The sequence below is a fragment of the Punctularia strigosozonata genome, assembly GCF_000264995.1.
Source record: "Punctularia strigosozonata HHB-11173 SS5 unplaced genomic scaffold PUNSTscaffold_3, whole genome shotgun sequence".
In the NCBI taxonomy this organism is placed as follows: Eukaryota; Fungi; Basidiomycota; class Agaricomycetes; order Corticiales; family Punctulariaceae; genus Punctularia; species Punctularia strigosozonata.
In genome coordinates, this window is record NW_006767435.1 from 1,475,722 (window position 1) to 1,492,803 (window position 17,082).

General features: G+C 57.4%; 4 protein-coding genes across 4 annotated transcripts; 2 read left to right on the forward strand and 2 right to left on the reverse strand.

Annotated features, from left to right (window-relative positions):
• Positions 1-60: 60 nt before the first annotated feature.
• PUNSTDRAFT_131778 (uncharacterized protein) lies at positions 61-1,821 on the reverse strand (the record flags this gene model as incomplete). The annotated part of the gene is made up of 2 exons (XM_007381084.1): positions 61-1,476; positions 1,525-1,821. 2 exons carry the CDS (start codon positions 1,819-1,821, stop codon positions 61-63), a joined length of 1,713 nt encoding a protein of 570 aa, XP_007381146.1.
• Positions 1,822-8,185: 6,364 nt separating this feature from the next.
• On the forward strand, positions 8,186-8,716 carry PUNSTDRAFT_42823 (uncharacterized protein; the record flags this gene model as incomplete). Its single annotated transcript, XM_007381085.1, has 3 exons — positions 8,186-8,253; positions 8,331-8,610; positions 8,675-8,716. The coding sequence occupies 3 exons, from the start codon at positions 8,186-8,188 to the stop codon at positions 8,714-8,716; spliced, it is 390 nt and encodes a 129-aa protein (XP_007381147.1).
• Positions 8,717-9,122: 406 nt separating this feature from the next.
• Positions 9,123-10,299, reverse strand: PUNSTDRAFT_62403 (chromatin associated protein KTI12; the record flags this gene model as incomplete). Its single annotated transcript, XM_007381086.1, has 5 exons — positions 9,123-9,464; positions 9,529-9,691; positions 9,760-9,839; positions 9,909-10,069; positions 10,128-10,299. 5 exons carry the CDS (start codon positions 10,297-10,299, stop codon positions 9,123-9,125), a joined length of 918 nt encoding a protein of 305 aa, XP_007381148.1.
• Positions 10,300-11,758: 1,459 nt separating this feature from the next.
• Positions 11,759-17,036, forward strand: PUNSTDRAFT_141925 (RhoGAP-domain-containing protein). Its single transcript, XM_007381087.1, has 9 exons — positions 11,759-12,167; positions 12,342-12,735; positions 12,792-14,867; positions 14,932-15,224; positions 15,278-15,933; positions 15,994-16,101; positions 16,151-16,270; positions 16,325-16,714; positions 16,770-17,036. The coding sequence occupies exons 1-9, from the start codon at positions 12,046-12,048 to the stop codon at positions 16,889-16,891; spliced, it is 4,281 nt and encodes a 1,426-aa protein (XP_007381149.1). The 5' UTR covers positions 11,759-12,045; the 3' UTR covers positions 16,892-17,036.
• The last annotated feature ends 46 nt before the right edge of the window (positions 17,037-17,082 follow it).

Genomic DNA, 17,082 nt, shown 5'->3' on the forward strand with positions numbered 1-17,082 from the left:
GGTACTCATTATCGAATAAAGCGTGGTTGTGAGACACCACGCGATGAGCCAGGCCCGAGCTCAATACCAATCCTCCGGCTCTATATCATCCCCAATAATGTCTTGAGGAGGCACCCCCCGGGCCTGCTGCAGTGCGCGGACTCCTTCTATAACTTTCTGCGTTACCTCCGTCGATTCCTCGTATTCCTCGGGATAAGCCACGCTATCGGGGATCATGAAGGTGAAGGCTCCCAGACGAGGGAATAGACGGTCGAGGACCGCTGCAAACTGGACAGGGTCCTCATCTTCATCGTCGAAGAACCACGTGTCGAGCCTCAGCTTCGACAAGCCCGCATTGCCGCGAAACCCTGCAGGAAGGTCCAGGTCATTCATGGACACGAGCCTTGGATCGACCCCGATAGCGAGCGCCGACAACGAGCCGCAGCGGAGAGCGAAGGACTTCAGAGAAGCGCCGGACAGCCTAGGATCGTCGTCCCGTTGAACGTCGTAGGTCAACCATAACAGGTTCACGTGCGTCAACGCCGGACACGAACGGGCCAAACAGTCAATCACGGTGTCCGTCCACACAATTGGTGCGTTGATGACGAGCTTGCGTACCGTGTGGAACTGGTTCATCTGCATAAATGGGTCCGCAGTGATGGGTTCCTGCCGTTTACTGCTGATGAGGAAGGCAAGGAGCGAAAGACGGCCCGTTCGGCGCTGCAGAACGTGTTGCAGTAAATACGACCAGACAGCAGGGGAGTCTGCTCGACCCTGGAAGTCCAGCAACAGCTCTTCAGTGTCCGGGAGGAAGCACGAAAGATAGCTGAGTGTCGTGATGTGACCCCGCAGGTCAAGGCGACGCACAGTACAGCGGCGACGTTCTGCGGCTAAGACCTCGGGAGGTACCGGCCCCACTCGCGACGGCTTTATCGCGCGATGTAAGTCAACGACCAGGTGCTGGAGGGCAGGAATCATCCACGCATAGCGAACAAGATGAACCGCGTGAGTCTCCTGATCACCGTGAGCAAAGACGTCCTGGCACATGCTGATTTCAAGTGACTGCAAGCTTTCAGCGCTTGAAAAACCGATGATGAGCCCAAGGATCGGAGTGCTGAGGATTGGAGCATGAATTTCCGATAATCCACGGGCGCGTACGGCGTGCAGGGCCCGAAAGAAGTGCTCCAAGTCTACGGCGGCATTGGGGTGATTATCATGGTTTTCACGGTCTATGATCAACGACTTGAGCTGGGGGGAGAGAAATATCTTCGCCCAACGGGCCGGAAGTTGACCTGGGTTGATATCAAACTGGAGATGTTGAATTCGCGGAAACAGGAACTGGTTGGGAGAGATGAAGGCAGCGCGAGCATGCAACACTTGGAAAACATCTCCACGGAATCCACCTGGTGGGCGATGTTCGAGATTGAGAGTCCTGACGCGGCGGCTGTAGTCTTGAAAATGCGTCCATTCTACCTCGGTCGGATTGCGAGAGAACGTCTACACAAGATTCAATAACATACACATGCATGTCAAGAACCGGCATACCCATGATCCGTCGGCAATAGGTTCATAACACGGGATGGTGCGCAGAACAACATCGAGATCTGTGATGGTCGCCCAGATAGCATCCAACGCAATCTCAGACCACGTCTTGCACGTCAGGAGACAACTAACAAGGTCGGAGGAAGGCTGGTCCAAGCCCAAAAAAATCCGCTGGACAACTTCATGTATGAAGAGCGCACGATGCATATCTGCAGTCGTGGCGTCAGAGGCGTGGCCACGGCCCGGGTTATTCGAGGCTTTCTCCTCTGGGTCGTTACGCAACACAAGCCAGGCCTTCATTGAGTGTCAATATGGCCCGTACACGCAGATAGGCCTGGACTCACTCTCAACGGTAAAATGAGTGGGAGCTTGAGCAGTTCGGGAGATGCGCTTGTCACCGAAACAGCGAGTAAACGTCGGGGTACTTATGTATATTGGTCCGGTATCAAGGTACTTATGTAGTTGGGGCCGGACACGTGGGCGGGTAACGAGAGGGACTTCACACGCTGGTCAAGAAGGGTTTGTGTAACCTTGTTGGTCCAACGGCTCGTCGCGATACAAACCCTTGTCCCTAAGACGGAAATACAAGCAGGGTCTGCACTACTAGCGCTCGATTGGGCGCCCAGTGCCCTATCTCCCCGTCTGCATGGCAACGTCCTCAGTTTTTATGCCGAATACGGACAGAGTCAATCACCACAAGACGCACGATGTAAATTGGGAAAACCCTAGGTACATGCGATCATATAACCCGATCCCGCCTCACCACAACGTATCTGCTTCGTATTCATCGACGATCGGGTCGTTCGGCTCAAGGCCTCGAGCGCACTGCAATTTTCGCAATTATCCGATGATGTATGTCTGGATATTATTCATTGACTGTCCGAACTCTGGCAGCGTCGAAAGAAAAGGCTTTGAAGTCCGGGAAGAGACAATCCAGTACCCAACGAAGGGTTCCGCCCACCATTTCGGTCACTGTCATTCGGGTCGTCCCAAACGAATTCCTCTAGCAGGAGCTTGCGGACGGCTCGGTTTCCTTGGCTCCCTGCCAATATAGTTCCATGTCATCTTGATCGACGGTTGTCGTCTCGATCATCAGGCACAGGATCTTCAAGGACGGGCAGTGCACGGCGAACGACTTGAAAGAAGCGCACGTAAGTAAGGTTTCGTTTTCGCCATACTCTTGGACCCTGAACAGGTTGACGAACTTCAACGACGGACACGAAATGGTGAGTTGATCAATGACAGCGTCTGTCCACATGAACGGCGCATTTATCCGGAGGTTGTAGAGCTTTCGAAAGGTAGGCTCGTTGAGGAAATGATCCGATCGCCATTGCATATCCGGTGCGTACCACTCGAAATTGATCGGCAGGGTGTTCAGTAGATCGGGAAGTTGCTGGAAAACCTGGAATAGAGCTTAGGAAGCCTGTAATCCCCGTTTGAATATAGATACCTTCAGTAACGGGCCGGGAGCAGCCGCAGAAGGTCACAGACGGCATGAAGTCGCCCTTCCAGAGCAAGTCGATCAATATGACGTGGGGCATCTTTTTCTCTGAGGTGCCCTATTCGGACCGATCGTCTGAGAGGGCGCTGGGCCCGCGACGTTCAGGAGCCGGCTATCAACATCGATCTCAAGCTCCTGAAGACCGGGGATCTCCCATGCTGGACGAACGAGGGTAGACGTGCGAGTGGACTCGTTGAAGTCCATCCAACTGAGGTACATGCGAAGTATCTCCAAGTGCTCCAGCCTGGCGATCGTTTCGAGCAACGGCGGATGAACAGCGCGGTCAACGACGGCAAGCTTTGTCAGACGTGGGGTCGGTTGCAGTGTGGCGAACGAAGTCTGAAGGAAGCGTCTGACATCTTCGCCAACGCGCGACGGTCCCCACGAGTAGCTCGCTCCGGTGGCGACGGTGAGCCTCTTGATGGATGGCGATATGAATACGGTTGCAGGCCGAGTGGAAATTCTGTTTAGGTCGAATGAAAGCGTTTTTAGGCGAGGAAACGGACCACAGTGTTGTTCGCGAGACTGAAAGGCCGTTGGGGCGCCATACAAGGCACCTGGGTCGAGGTAGGTCTTGATCTCTAAGCCTCTGAGTCGACCATAGTAGTAATCAAAGAAACGCTTCCATTCACGCTCAGTTGGGCCGCGAGAGAACGCCTGTGTAATTGTTCAGTACTGGGTAAATAATCAAGCTGGTATTCACGTACCCATCGTGCCCATCGCCCATCATCATATTTCTCGTAGCAAGGAATCGTTCGCAGCACTAAGGTGTAAATCCACGATCGTGCACCACAGTGTCCGACGCCCCGTCACACCATAACTTGCAGGTGCACACGCAATTCAGGAGACTCTCGCGACGACGTCGAGAGACACTGTCGTCCCATTCGTCTCCATCACCGAAGCCGGATAAAATGACCTGAAGAATCTCAGATTTGAGAAGTGTACGGTGCATGTTCCACAATCGTGACCGCCACGATGACACTTGACGCTATAACGATAAAAACGAGTGCGCGGGCGAGATTTGTATGCCTAGGTTTCGCTGACGCTACTAGACGGAGTTAAGCATCACAGCTCGAAGACAGCTAGCTTTGAGAACGTTTGATCTCAACGGATTGGCAGCGTCGTGATCGAAGGGGAGAAAGGAGTGTACACGTTGCACATTTTGGTTCGTTCGTGTAAGGGGTTATGCAACACTTGTGCACGTGAGGGAAAGGAAATTGAGCGCGTAGCGCGACAAATCAGTTAGATCCTGTCGTATTGCAAAAGAACTCTGCGCTACGATACAAAATCTTCGCGTTTATATATGTGTTGGATCTTGAGGTGATGTAATTGATGAGTAAGGTTTGCGTCATTCGGCGCACTAAACAGATTATCCGTTACAGTTCGCTTTACATGCTCGCCCATGATATACCCCTGCATCCAGAACATCGTATCCACGGCCGATACTACGACTGATACAATCATGATCACAGGACGCATGGTGTATTACGGGAGACATTGATATACTATGTGAACCCCAGTCCAGTCTCAACTGAAGATAAGGTCAGGCTTGTAGACGGTCCCAATCACGTCCTCCGGCTGTAGGCCTCGAGCCAACTGCAATCTTCGCATCCTGCAAAGCACACATCTGCGAGTGTCTCGCCTCATGTCATCGTCATCCAACGCCTCGACGAAGTCTCTGAAGGTAAAGGCCTTCAAATTCGGAAAAAGACAATCTAAAACCTCGACGAAGGAATCAGACCAGCACGCCGACCCGTCAGAATTAAGTTCCCAGTCGTCGTCGAGCATGAAATCCTCCAGCTTGAGCTTGCGAACCGATACATTGCCTTGTCTACCGGCGGGAAGAGTCGTGTGATCTGGAGAAGTTATCGATGGGTTGATCATGATGCATAAGGTGTGTAGTCTTGAGCAATGCATAGCGAACGACTTGAGCGAGGCGCACGTAAGCTGCAGATCGTCGGTGCCATATCCAAGCGTCCTGAAGAGGCTGACCCACATCAAGCTTGGACAAGAACGGGTGAATTGATCGATGATCTGGTCTGTCCACATGAAAGGCGCGCTGATTTGAAGCAGGCTGAGGTGAGGATAGGCAGGCATATGGAGGAGATGATCCGCAGCGATCGGCATTTGCCATTCATGGCTCCGATATTTGATCTCCAGCGAGTTTAGGTAAGTAGGATGTTGAAATATCTGACTCAACAGCCGGTTCCAGGCAGCCTGCGAATCCGCCTTGACGAACGATAGATCGAGACTATCGGCCGGGAGCAAGGGAACAAGATCGCTTATTGCTGTAACGCGACCACCCAACAAAACTTTTTGAACCCATATTTCCTCTTCATCGTCGTCCTCTTCGTCGTCTTGAGCGGTCACCAAATCAGGGAAGCCATCAATCAAGGGATCAACCGAGATTCCGAACCACTGCACAATGGGGTGCGCGAACGCTCGACGGATGAGGCTGGACGTGCGGGCACCGTCGCCGAAGGAATCCCGGCTGATGGTGATGTACAGCACTCGCAGTGCCTCAAGGGCGCATATTTTCTCCAATAATAGGGGGTCAAGACCAGGGAGCATAATTTCCACTTCGGACAAGCGTGGAGTTGGGGAGAAGAGCAGCTTTTGAAGGAAATAGTTCACGTCTTCCGCATCGGATGGACCCTGCAGTTCCTGTGCGTTGTCCTCGATATCAAGAAACTGCAAAACGGGAGAGACGAACAAAGCTGCAAGTCGAGCAGGAACGGTCCGCGGGTCGAAGAAAATTTGCCTTAGACGGGGGGATGTATCCCGAGCTTTCGCGTGTGACTGCATCGCCTGGAAGACGCGGTCCAGTGTCTCCCCTTGTGCGGATGACTTCAGCTCCAGATTCGTGACTCGGAGACAGTGACGCAGGAAATGTTCCCACTCCCGTTCAGTCGGCTCGCGAGAAAAAGCCTGGTGAAGTATCAGAATCGATCATAGAGTCGTCGCGAGCTACGTCACGTACCCATCCTCGCTGCCCGTCTCTACTGTAGCAGGGAATAGTGCGAAGAAGGGAGTGAAACTCGACGAATGTGTTTGACCATACGTAGTCCAACGCGATGTCGGACCATAATTTGCAGGTGTACACACAACTCAGAGCTTCACTCTTGCGTACGTCTCGTTTGTGGTAATCTTCGTCCCAGTCTTCATCTTAGTCCCAATCGCTCCTGTCGAGGTGACGAAAAATGATATGCAGGACTTCGTATAGGCTGAGTGCACGGTGCATGCTGGGCGAGCGCGACGTGACGACAACGAACACAGATCCGGAGGTTACGCGTGACGTGTTTTGTGAGTGCCCTATAATACGTTCGGGCTATCGCATGGGGGTAGAAAGAGTGTATGAGGTGTTCTTGTCGTGTATGCAACTTTGCCAGCAAATGCGCGCTGGTGAGCAGCGGGGTAGACACGTGTGAGGACCAGGGTCAGCACGCTGAGTTGGAGCTCCGCCGAATCGTATGTACGCGCGTCGCACGCATTTCGTGTCTTCGTCTTGTCAACGCCAGTATTGTTCAGTGTAATAGCTCACATATCGCATTCTTTTGACTACGCTACATCCTCGTGTGCTACAATCTCGCCTGATTCCCCCACGACCCAGCACTGGTCGTTACAACACGTCTCAGCCACTTGCGCGTCTCTGACCGCGTCGGCGTCCAGATATTGCCGGAATCTGCCGGCCATCCTCAACTGTGTTCTTCTACCTGAACTGGGTCCCCATCCTGGATAGGTCAATGTTCCTTTGGCGGCCTTCACGAACCTGATTGAGTGGTAACGAAATTCCGGGAATTCGCACACTATCATCAGTACCAAAAGGTATCACGCAGTCTCGAATCGCTGCTTGTTCTTCCGATAGTTCATGCACAGGAACAGATGCGCGAAGAGGGGCCGTAAGGTCTTCCTTCATCAGCTATCTCGCCCAGTGGCCTGTTGTTCGCCGCTTGAATTGACGCTTCCAACTTGTTGATGCAACTTCACAAGTGACCTACTATAACTATATCACCGATCGGCACGGTTTTTTGAGGTACGAGGTCTTTTCATATCTCATGGCAAATGAGTATGACTGGATTTCGAGGTAATGAAAACCTCAAGGGGTAAGTGTGATATCGTTTCCCTGCTCCCACCTGGACGTCGTACGATCCTGGACCCATGTCCGGAGTATGTGCCTCATCGTCGCTCACTCGACTCGGGATCTCCGGAAGACGACGTCGACTGCGATCGCAATGCGGACTTGGGACACTTATTCTTCATGCGGGTCAGGGGCCTGGAATGATTGCGACTCACGGTCGTATGCGCGGGGATTAGGCGTGTATATGCAGACCGTGTCGTACATGGCATCGACGGGCTTCCAGCGCAGCAAAGCCTGACCGTCGCCTCGCACACGACGGTGTTCTTTATCGGGCGACTTTATCATATACGTGTATGCGGCATAAGATCACCATCTTATCCACCCCCGAAGGTAGCAAGTTCGCATCTGCCCGAAGGCTTTGCACCTGTTGGTAGGTAGGTAGGTATATTTCCGGCGTTCAGTACCCCCTGAGCTTATATACCTACCTACCACACGAGAGCCTGCAGCCGATCCTACAGCGGTCTGTCAGGTAGCGCAAACAAATAAGCCAGGTGGCATCCTGATCGTCGGAGACGAACGCCAAGCTTGATCGCACACGTCCGTTGTTGCGATGGAACACACGTTCGCCTTCCGCTACGCCCCTTGCCCCGCGCACGCGCTCGCGCTCGCGCTCTCACTGGCTGCGCACACATGATCCCGATCCGCGTCTGTCTCGCTCGCTCGCCCTCCACCGGTGGTTCGATCCTAGCGCCGATGTCGCCAGAAGGAAGAAAAAAAAAAGGAATGACCCAGGACGATAGCGTCGATGATCGCGTTCTCAGCTCCTCCTCTCGCGGCCTTACAAAAGCAAGATGGTACCTGGGCCCCCGTCCGACGGCCCGCCCCACTTCTTTTGCTCTAGGTTTCATTTCTATCGGTCAGCGAGCCTACTAGGTTCTGGCTTACTCAGGGAGTCCCCTTGCTCCTCGAGCCCGACGTCGCTGCACCCCCTCCCCTCGTCTTCGACCGAGGGACCGAGCCGCAGTGAGCTCCGTCGCCGCACGCCCAACACCAGGCCGATTACCCCGTCGCTATACACCGCAACGATGGAGAACCCGCTCACGCAGCCGTTCCGCACCATCCTCCTCCTCCTCGCGCTTTATATCAGCAGTCGGTACGCCCATGCACTCCATCAACGTCAGACGTGAACGAAGCCGGACCGCGCTCATGCATTGACCGCGCTCCCTGCAGATCGCTCTACACCATCCTCACCACCGAGCTCACCGGACCCGCGCTCCGCACGGAGTGGGCGATATGCACCGCGGACCTGCTCGTGCTCGGCTGGATCCTGTGCCGCGAGTGGACGGCGGTGGACAGGGACGACGCCGAGGTCGAGCTGCCCGCGTTCTCTGGCCCCGCGGACGGGTGGAGGCACGAGCAGCAGCGGCGGGAGGTGTGCAGGTACTGCGCGTGCTGTACGGAGCGCCACCATCTGAAGCCTGGCGCCGACGCCGGAGAAGCGGACGAGTCGGTGCGTATTTCTGCGCATATATTCCCGTCGGAGGAGCGAGCGCTCATTCTTTGTGTTTCTGCAGGCCCCGCTGTTGAGCGGTAGGGAGGCTTCAGACATGGTATAGAAGTTGGGACAAGCCTATCGTTTGTCAAGGAGGAGGATGCATACACTCAGGGGACGAAATTTCTCGTGCTTCGATCATCCCATCGACGAGGACGATCCCTGCTCTATCCCCCACGCACGAAGCTGCGATGGCGAAGACGATCAAACGATCACGGACGGACGATGAATATAGGATCGTCCATGAAGGCGCATGGACTGCAACTTATCGAATCTGGGACTCGCTATACCTCCACCCACGATACCTCACGATCTCGGATGGTTCGGTTTTTCTTGTTTGTATCGGGAGTCTCGCCGGGATAGAGACGCGGTCTGCAGGTGCCGACGACATGCATGTAGAGTACGTCAATGTAACGATTACCGCCCCTATACCTTGCACGCGAACGCAATGCCTAATCTGTTCGATTGTTTTACGGCCTGACGTTCTCCTCCAAATACTCGGCAAACTTGGTCGCGACGGCGCGTTCGCTCCAGTCGACGGCACCCTTCTCGGTCGTGCCGAGCGTGATCGCCTTCTTGTGGACGGCGACGAACTGGCGTTTGAGCCGCTGCAGCTCGGCGAGGCTCGCGTTCCGCGGCGGGAGCGTCACGGTTTGCTTGATCGCGGGGGAGGTGGCGGAGGAGGAAGGGACGGAGAGCGTGAGCGGGCCGCCGCCGATGCCGGAAGAGGACTGTTCGGCCATAATGCACGAGACGATGGAGGCGGTGATGTGCTCCAGCGTGCGGAGGGCGTCCGTCGGCGCTTTGGCGACCTGTAAATGTCGAAGGACGGATGTGTAAGGAATCGAGGGGAGTGGGAGAGAGGGTGGGACGTACAGCCTGGGTGCCGACGTTGGGCGCCTTGATCTCGCCCGTGGTGATCGCGCGCCAGATGTCGTCGTACGGCGGGTGCTCGTCCGTCCAGGGCACGGTGAAGAGCGGCGAGTCCCAGCGGACCATGGACGACGGCTCTTCGTACCGGAGGAGCAGGTTGTCCAATCTGCGTGCATTCCGGAGGTTAAAAAACGTGTTTGAGAAGAAGAAGGCTGGGGAGGTGCAGGGACGCACGTTTCTGGCTCGTAGGCTCGTCCATCGGTCCGCGCCGCGTTCCACGTCCGGCAGTGCTCGTGCGTCGCGACGACGTACAGCTACTTTCCCGAGCGGTTCGTCAGAACTCGGTCCGTGTGGTTGTGCGGAAGGAGCAGAGAGGCACGTACGGTGCACATCCGGACCTTGAACTCGCGCGCGGCGCAGTAGATCTGGTACCGGAAGCCTTTGATGTAATTCAGCGAGTCGAGGATGAGGATCGTATCGCGGCCCATCGCGCGCTGGGCGGCGGTGAAGAGCGCGCCGCGCGCCGGCTTTTCGGAGCGCGAGTCTGCGTTCGTGTCAGCTCATGGTCCGAGAGATGGGGAGGAGGGAGGGGAGACGCATACCATTGTACACGGAGCGGGGGAGGCTGAGGGTGTCGTCGGAGACGACGACGACTTTGAGCTTGGGGCCAATGTAGGACGGGTCGGCGAGGCGTTGTTCGAGGTGGGCGCGAAGTTGCTCTGCTCGTCGTGTCTTGCCCGAAGAGGGATAACCGGAGACGGTGATCAGCGCCATAACTTCACCCAGATACGACAACCTCGGCGCGTTTGCCAGTGCATTTCCTTGCAAGTTTATCATAGCATATCAACCTGATAGGGAGCTCAAAATCGTTGCATTACGATCAAATTCTACACTACTACTCTCCATAAATCTACGCTTCACATTCGTCATGAAGCGCGGACAAAGAAGGGTTTTCCAAAAATTGCTGAAGGTCGAAACCAACAGACGGTACGGAAATTAATTTGCAATCAGCAAAAGACTGTGCCTCGGTAAAGACCTCACTGGCGACAGTACATGCCCGAGCACAAGAGATGGGGAACAAAGATAGGAGGCGCGTCCCTTATATACAATCGGAGGCGTGGGAAGGAAGAGATGGGTTTGCGACTGTTTGCCTCTGTTTGTGTTGCGGCAACGCCTGCTCTCACTCAGACTGCTTCAAGTGCGAGGGCGCGCGTGTCACAAAGGATGTCTAAGGTGCATGTCTACGCAACACGACACACGTTGCGACCGCAAGTACCGAGGTGTACACCGTTCGAGTCTCGAGAGGTTGCGTTCAATCGATGAACAGCCGCAGATCTGTCCGCCACCGGAGATCTGCTGGAGCAAGTGCTGATGAACTTTTTACTTCCGAGGTCCAGAGCGTTTCCACAGGGAGGAGCATCGTCTGACCGAGCGTTGGATCCCTGAAGGCCTAACACGTCCCACGGGGGTGGCCTGCTGTGCTACACGCTATGCATATGCCCGTTTCGCCAGATGTAGATGATGCTGTGCAGAGCGCGTCTAGGCCTGTTCCGGGGGCGGCTCCGATTGCAACGATCTCCAGCGCGCAGCGCGCTCGAAGCCCAACAGATTGAGCTGCAGGGTAGGTTTGGGAAGCCTGCCAGAAGGATACGGACCTGGAAAAGAGGCTTGACTGTAATGACATCGGTCGCCGTGGCACTCGGCGCAGACGGGTGCAAATGAAGCAACGCTGAGATGAATGAATCGGTGAATGAATGAACCTAAAGCCTAAGCCGGGCAAGCGTCCCACTGCGGTCGGTCAGCACCCCACAACGTGTCCTGTAAGAGCACATCTCTGGAATGGCTCTGCGGAGGTTCGGGTCTAGGCCACAAATGCGGGGGCTAGAGAGCGCTAATCCAGAAGTGATGCAGGAAGTGATAGCGGTTGATGCGTCCGTTGCATCCTCTCACTGGTGATGGGACTGCTCCTGTCAGAGGACTCGAATGTGCCAGTGGATGGGCCATATGGACGGCGCCGCCACATTTCGCCGGAGGTTCCGCTGAGAAGAGGGGGGGAAGTGAAGATCAGGTCCTGAATGCGTGAAATGAATTCGGACGGCACGCCCAAGAAAAGCAGTGTCGGTGAGTGAAGAACACGTCGCGTTGGAAGCAATTGCCACCGTCGCTCCCGGCGCATTCGCGCGGTTTGCAACGAACCACGTTACCGTATCCTCCTCCTCCTCCTCACTGTCCTCGACGTCCTCTCCAGCCTAAGCTGCTCTTGCGCTCGTCGTCGAGCGCGTCGTCGCCTCCGCCATCTGCTCGTCACCGTTCCTTGCGGCGGCGCCCTGACCCACTTTGCCTGAGGCATCCCGATCTCGGCACTGCGACGCACATCCACATTTAGATACACCCACTTAAGCCTACGACACGACGCATACGCATACGCACACGACTGGATATCGCCACGCCGTGTAACGCGGCGCATAGACTCTCAGGCGTAATCTAGGCCACCGCGACCGGTCATTCGACGCAGACACCATGGCCGAGCTCGCCAACAGCCTTTCTGCCGAGCAACTCCCGGAGATGGACCAGAACAGCGTCTGCCCGGGCTGCAAAAAGTCGGTCTTGGACGAGAGCGGGGGCGTCGTCGTCGCTTTCGGGTATGTCTTAGCCCTTCTTTCACCCGCCCTTTCCCCGGCCTGAAGCGCGCGCGCATTCATCGTGCCTCCCCTTCCCGCCCCTCTGACATCTGACATCGCCCCTCTCTTCGTAATACAATGCACCCTCGAAAACCGTAACTGACATCGAACCCCCCCTCTCTCCCGCCCCTGCAGCCAGTCATTCTTTCACGTAGACTGCTTCCGATGCGCGAAATGCGGCGAACAGGTCACGGCCGATACGAACCTGCTCCTGCTCTCGGACGGCTCCCCGATATGTTCCAACTGCTCCTACGGCTGCGCCGTCTGCGGCCTGCCGATCCTCGACGAAGCGATCATGACCGGCGACGACTCGTACCACGCCCACTGCTTCAAGTGCAAGGTCTGCCAGAAGCGCATCGATGAGCTCGTCTTTGCCAAGACCCGCCAGGGCATCTACTGCATGGACTGTCACAACGCGCGCGTCGCTCGCTCCCGCCGCCACGCCCAGCGACAGAAGGAGAAGCAGCGCGCCGCTGTTGCCGCCGCGAACGGGCAGGGGCCAGAATCGCCTGCACCGCGAGAGAACGGGGTGCGTCGATCTTTCATAGTGTAATCCCATGCACGCACTGACGGAAACCCTTGCAGGCTGGATCCCCCGCACACGATGCCGCGTCCTTATCGTCCGATCCGTCGAAGTACTCGTCGAAGCCGCCCTCGCGCGACGGCGTGCCACCGCCGTTCGGCGCGCCGGGCCCGGCGACTAGGCGGCGGTCGCAGCTGGGGCCGGGCCCGACGGATCAATCGCCGCATCCGCCACATCGATCTCAGAGCACCCCTCAGACGCGTCCTCGGGAGCTGCCGACGCCACCGCCTCTCCATCCTGTGCCCAGCACCAGCTCCGCGCCCACCGTCCAAGGCGGTAGCCCGTACATCAGCGTGCCCGACGACAACCACAACAACACCCTCCCGATGCCCAGCTACGCTGACGCGCAGGACACGTCCGCCTTGCACGTCGGCGCATCCAACGGTGACAAGAGAAAGAGCTTTGACGACGGCGTCCGACCTTTGAACGTGCTCTTCGGTGGGGGCAACAAGCACCCACCAAGGGCTGAGTCACCCGACGTTCTAAAGAATACCACGAACGGCATCGCCGGTATGTCTGCCCTGCAGGTGCCCGACAAGCCGACCTCACGCCGCGATAAACGCAACTCGATCAACCCCGGCCTCTCCCTCGCCAACATGATGGCTAACTCTATTGCGCCTGTCGGCACTCGATCGCCACCGACATACTCCTCCCCGCTCGCCTCACCGCCACTCGTACCATCCCGCTCGAACACGCCACCCGTCACCACACGAATCCCCTCCCCGCTCCGAGATCGCTTCCCGGATGGACTCTCGCCTCCCATCAAAGACTACTCCTCCCAGCCCAACACCCCCGCCGGCTTCGACCAGTCTCCCTATTCCCGCTCACGCGCCGGCTCGTCCGGTGCGATCCCCGATCTCACCCCTCAAAGGCCGCCCTTGCGGACCAACAACACGCTCGAGCGCGTCCCTCCCCGCAACGCGAGCCTCGCTGGAAGCGGGGTCCGGCGTGAGCCCCCACGGCCTATCGCCGTTCACCGCATCTCGAGCGAGGGCTACGCGTCCTCCAACGGGCGCCTCTCGCCCGCGCTGCCCGGCCCGATCCGCGCCCAACGCTCGTTCGACGAGCGCTCGCGCGGGAGCATCGACGGCCGACTCTCGCCCAACGGCAGCCTCACCTTCGACCTCGACCGCTCGCGCCCCGCGAGCCAGCTTTCGCATCGCTCCGCCTCCTCGCGCGCTTCGAACCGTTCTGCGCCGAAAGACCTGCCCCGCGGCGTCGAGAGCGGCACCGACACCGACAACGAACACGACGATGGGGACGACGACGACGTGCCTCCGGCTCCGCCGCCGAAGAGCGCGCCCCGCACCGACGCCCTCACGCTCGACACGTCCGCCCTCAGCCTCGATCTCGACCTCGACGCGTCCCTCGCGGGCGACAGCAGCGGCCTGCTCAGCGGTGGCGACCAGAGCCAGACGTCCTCCGCCGGTTCGTCCTCGCCCGTCGAGCGCACGTCGCACGCGACGTACATCGCGCCCGCGCTCCCGCCGATCCGCTTCTCCATGTCCGGCACCGACTTCTCCGAGTGGGCGAAGAACGTCGGGAGCAGCGGCGGCAAGCTCGCGGAGCAGCTCGGCCGGCTCACGGAAGAGGAGTCGATCGCTCCCGACGGGGCGCCGGTCAACGGCGGCGGGGGGCACAAGCCTCAGGGTTCGGTGAGCTCGTTGGCCTCGATGATTGGCGGGGCGATCTCCTTGCCGGAGGTAGACAAGACGCCGACGAAGCGCACGCACGCGACGCGCACGGCCGCTGCGCCCAGCGCCGCCCGCAGCCGGTCTTCGTCCGAAGCGCATGTGGGCTCCGAGCCCGCCGCAGCTATCGCGCCGTCAGGTCTTGGGCGTGCGGCGTCGCTCAGCGCGCGCATCACCGTCACTGCGCCCGAGCCGCAATCAGAAGACGAAGCGCCCGACCCGACGGATGTGGTGACGCGGAGGTTGAAGGAGATCGTCGCGGACGCGCGGGAGAAGGGACTGCCGAACGCGCGGATCGAGGTACCGTTCCTGCAGGCGTTACTCGATGCGCTTGTGCAGCGCGAAACAGAGTATGCGTCGCTGAAGAGTAGGGTGGAGGGCATGAAGGTGTGTTCGCCTCCTCCGTATGGTTTGCATCGTGGCAAAGTGTTGATCGTTCATTGTTTTCCAGCGCGCGAGCAAGCAATACGTCGACGGCTTGACCGTCGCTCAAGCCGAGTACGACAAGGAGCTCAAAGCACGGCGTGACGCGGAGGCTGAGGTCAGCCGCCTGCGCGTTCTGCTTTCCGGCCAGGCAGCGCGTATTTCCGCGATGCAGGGCGCGGTAAAGAAGCAGGAGGTGCAGCAGGAGCTGTCGGAGCAGCTTACGACGAGCATAAGTGGCCTGGCGCAGGATCTCTCGAAGCTTAGGGTGGAGCGGGACATGACACTGGCGGAGGTGGAGGAACTCTCCGCGTCGAAATCGTACGTTGCCTGTTCCTTAGGTAGGTCATGGGGTGCTCACTCGGGTTACACAGAACGGTATTCGCTGGCGATGCTCAAGCTCCGACCGGAACGCAGGCTACGCGGTCGTTGTCTATGCGCCTCGACAAGATCAAAGGGCAATACCAACGCGACCTTGTCACATTGACTGAGCAGAAAGAGACGCTCGCTCGTGAGATCGCCGAGCTGAAGGCCTCTCGGGAGTTGTATCTGGAAGAGACGAGTGCGCTGAACGCCCGCAATGAGGAACTTGCCAAGTTGAGCGCCCAGTACGTTCGACGGGTCGAGGAGGCGGCGGCGAGTCTCGAGCCGGAGGAAGCCGCTGGCGGGCGCACCTCTGGCGCCTCCTTTGACAAGCCTCGGGATGTCGCAAACTCGGCGATGTCGCACTCCGCAACGTCGTTGACGGCGAGCAGCACCGCGTGGTCGGAGGAGACCACGGACACTAGATTCATCAAGGTGTCGAGACCGGACGCGCCTGATACGACGCCCCAAATCAAGAAGATATTCAAATGGCCCGGACCGAGGGCAGCCAAGGAGCAGGCGGTCGTGCAACCATCTCAAAGCGATAACAGTAAAAGCTCCCAAGGGCCTAAGCATGCTTTCCAGCAGATCAATGTGCTACGCTTCGCTTTCGCGCGCTGCGACCATTGCGGGGATAAGATGTTCGGAACGCAGTTCCGCTGCACCAGTATGTATTTCCCCCTCTGCTTCTTCTCACGGTTTCGTTTTGACAACGTGGGGCCAACAGACTGCCACTTCAGCGCACACACTCGTTGCATAAATGCCGTCCACGGCGCGTGTCCCAATAACAGAGGCACGATACCCGAAGAACCGGCCACTCCACTTGCGCCTCCTCGTATGTCTTCGGTCCGTGCCAAGGCTCGCGATACTGATGTCTGTGTTAGCTCCCTCCATGTTCGGGCGCGACCTCATTGAGCAGGTGAGGGACGATGCTGCCCGCAGCGGGACAGATCGGCTTGTGCCTTTCATTGTGGAGAAGTGTATCGACGCGGTGGAACACCTAGGTGCGCGGTACTTCTCTCCAAACCTTCCTCCGGGCTGACGCCGAACTGGCACAGGGATGGACTGGGAAGGAATTTACCGCAAAACAGGAGGCTCCGGCCAGCAGAAAATGCTCACGCAGCTGTTCGAGCGCGGAGATTACCAGGCTTTCGATCTCCTAGACACGGACCGCTTCAACGATATCGCCAGCGTGACCTCCGTGCTTAAAACATACTTCCGCTCGTTGCCAAATCCACTGATGTCATACGACCTCCACGACGAGTTCATGCAAGTCGCCACTATCAAAGAGCAGGAGGCCAAGGTGTCTGCCACCGCGGATGTCGTCGACCGCTTACCCGACGAGCACTACCACACGCTCCGGATGCTGATACTTCACCTGCATCGCGTGCGTCTGCAAAGCGACGTTAATCTGATGGGCAGTCGCAACCTCGGCGTTGTCTTTGGACGTGAGTTTTCGATCATCCCCCATATTGGTACGACACTGGCTCATCTGATCTGCAGCAACACTCATGCGATCGCGCGATCCAAGCCAGGAGTTCAGCGACATGGCAGGAAAAGCCCAAACCGTCGAATGCTTGGTGGAGTATGCTCCAATCATTTTCGGTGACGGAACCTCGGAATGAGGTTCCTTTACTATCATTATTCCCTCCTTTCTCTTCTTTCTGCTCGGGTTGCTGTTCGCCGTCTGTATTCCATTCTACCGAATATGTATTACTTGCTCTTCACAAACCGTCACATCTTACACCACTATCTCTACTCTGGATCTTTCCCCTCCTTTTTCCCTTGTTCTCATCCATGATTGTCTTCTGACGTG

Bases quoted from the DNA above. Each gene is read 5' to 3' on its own strand.
- PUNSTDRAFT_141925 (XM_007381087.1), top strand. From the start codon at position 12,046: ATGGCCGAGCTCGCCAACAGCCTTTCTGCCGAGCAACTCCCGGAGATG. The intron at 15,225-15,277 runs GTACGTTGCCTG...CGGGTTACACAG, and splicing joins GAACTCTCCGCGTCGAAATC to AACGGTATTCGCTGGCGATG. The intron at 16,271-16,324 runs GTGCGCGGTACT...GAACTGGCACAG, and splicing joins CGACGCGGTGGAACACCTAG to GGATGGACTGGGAAGGAATT.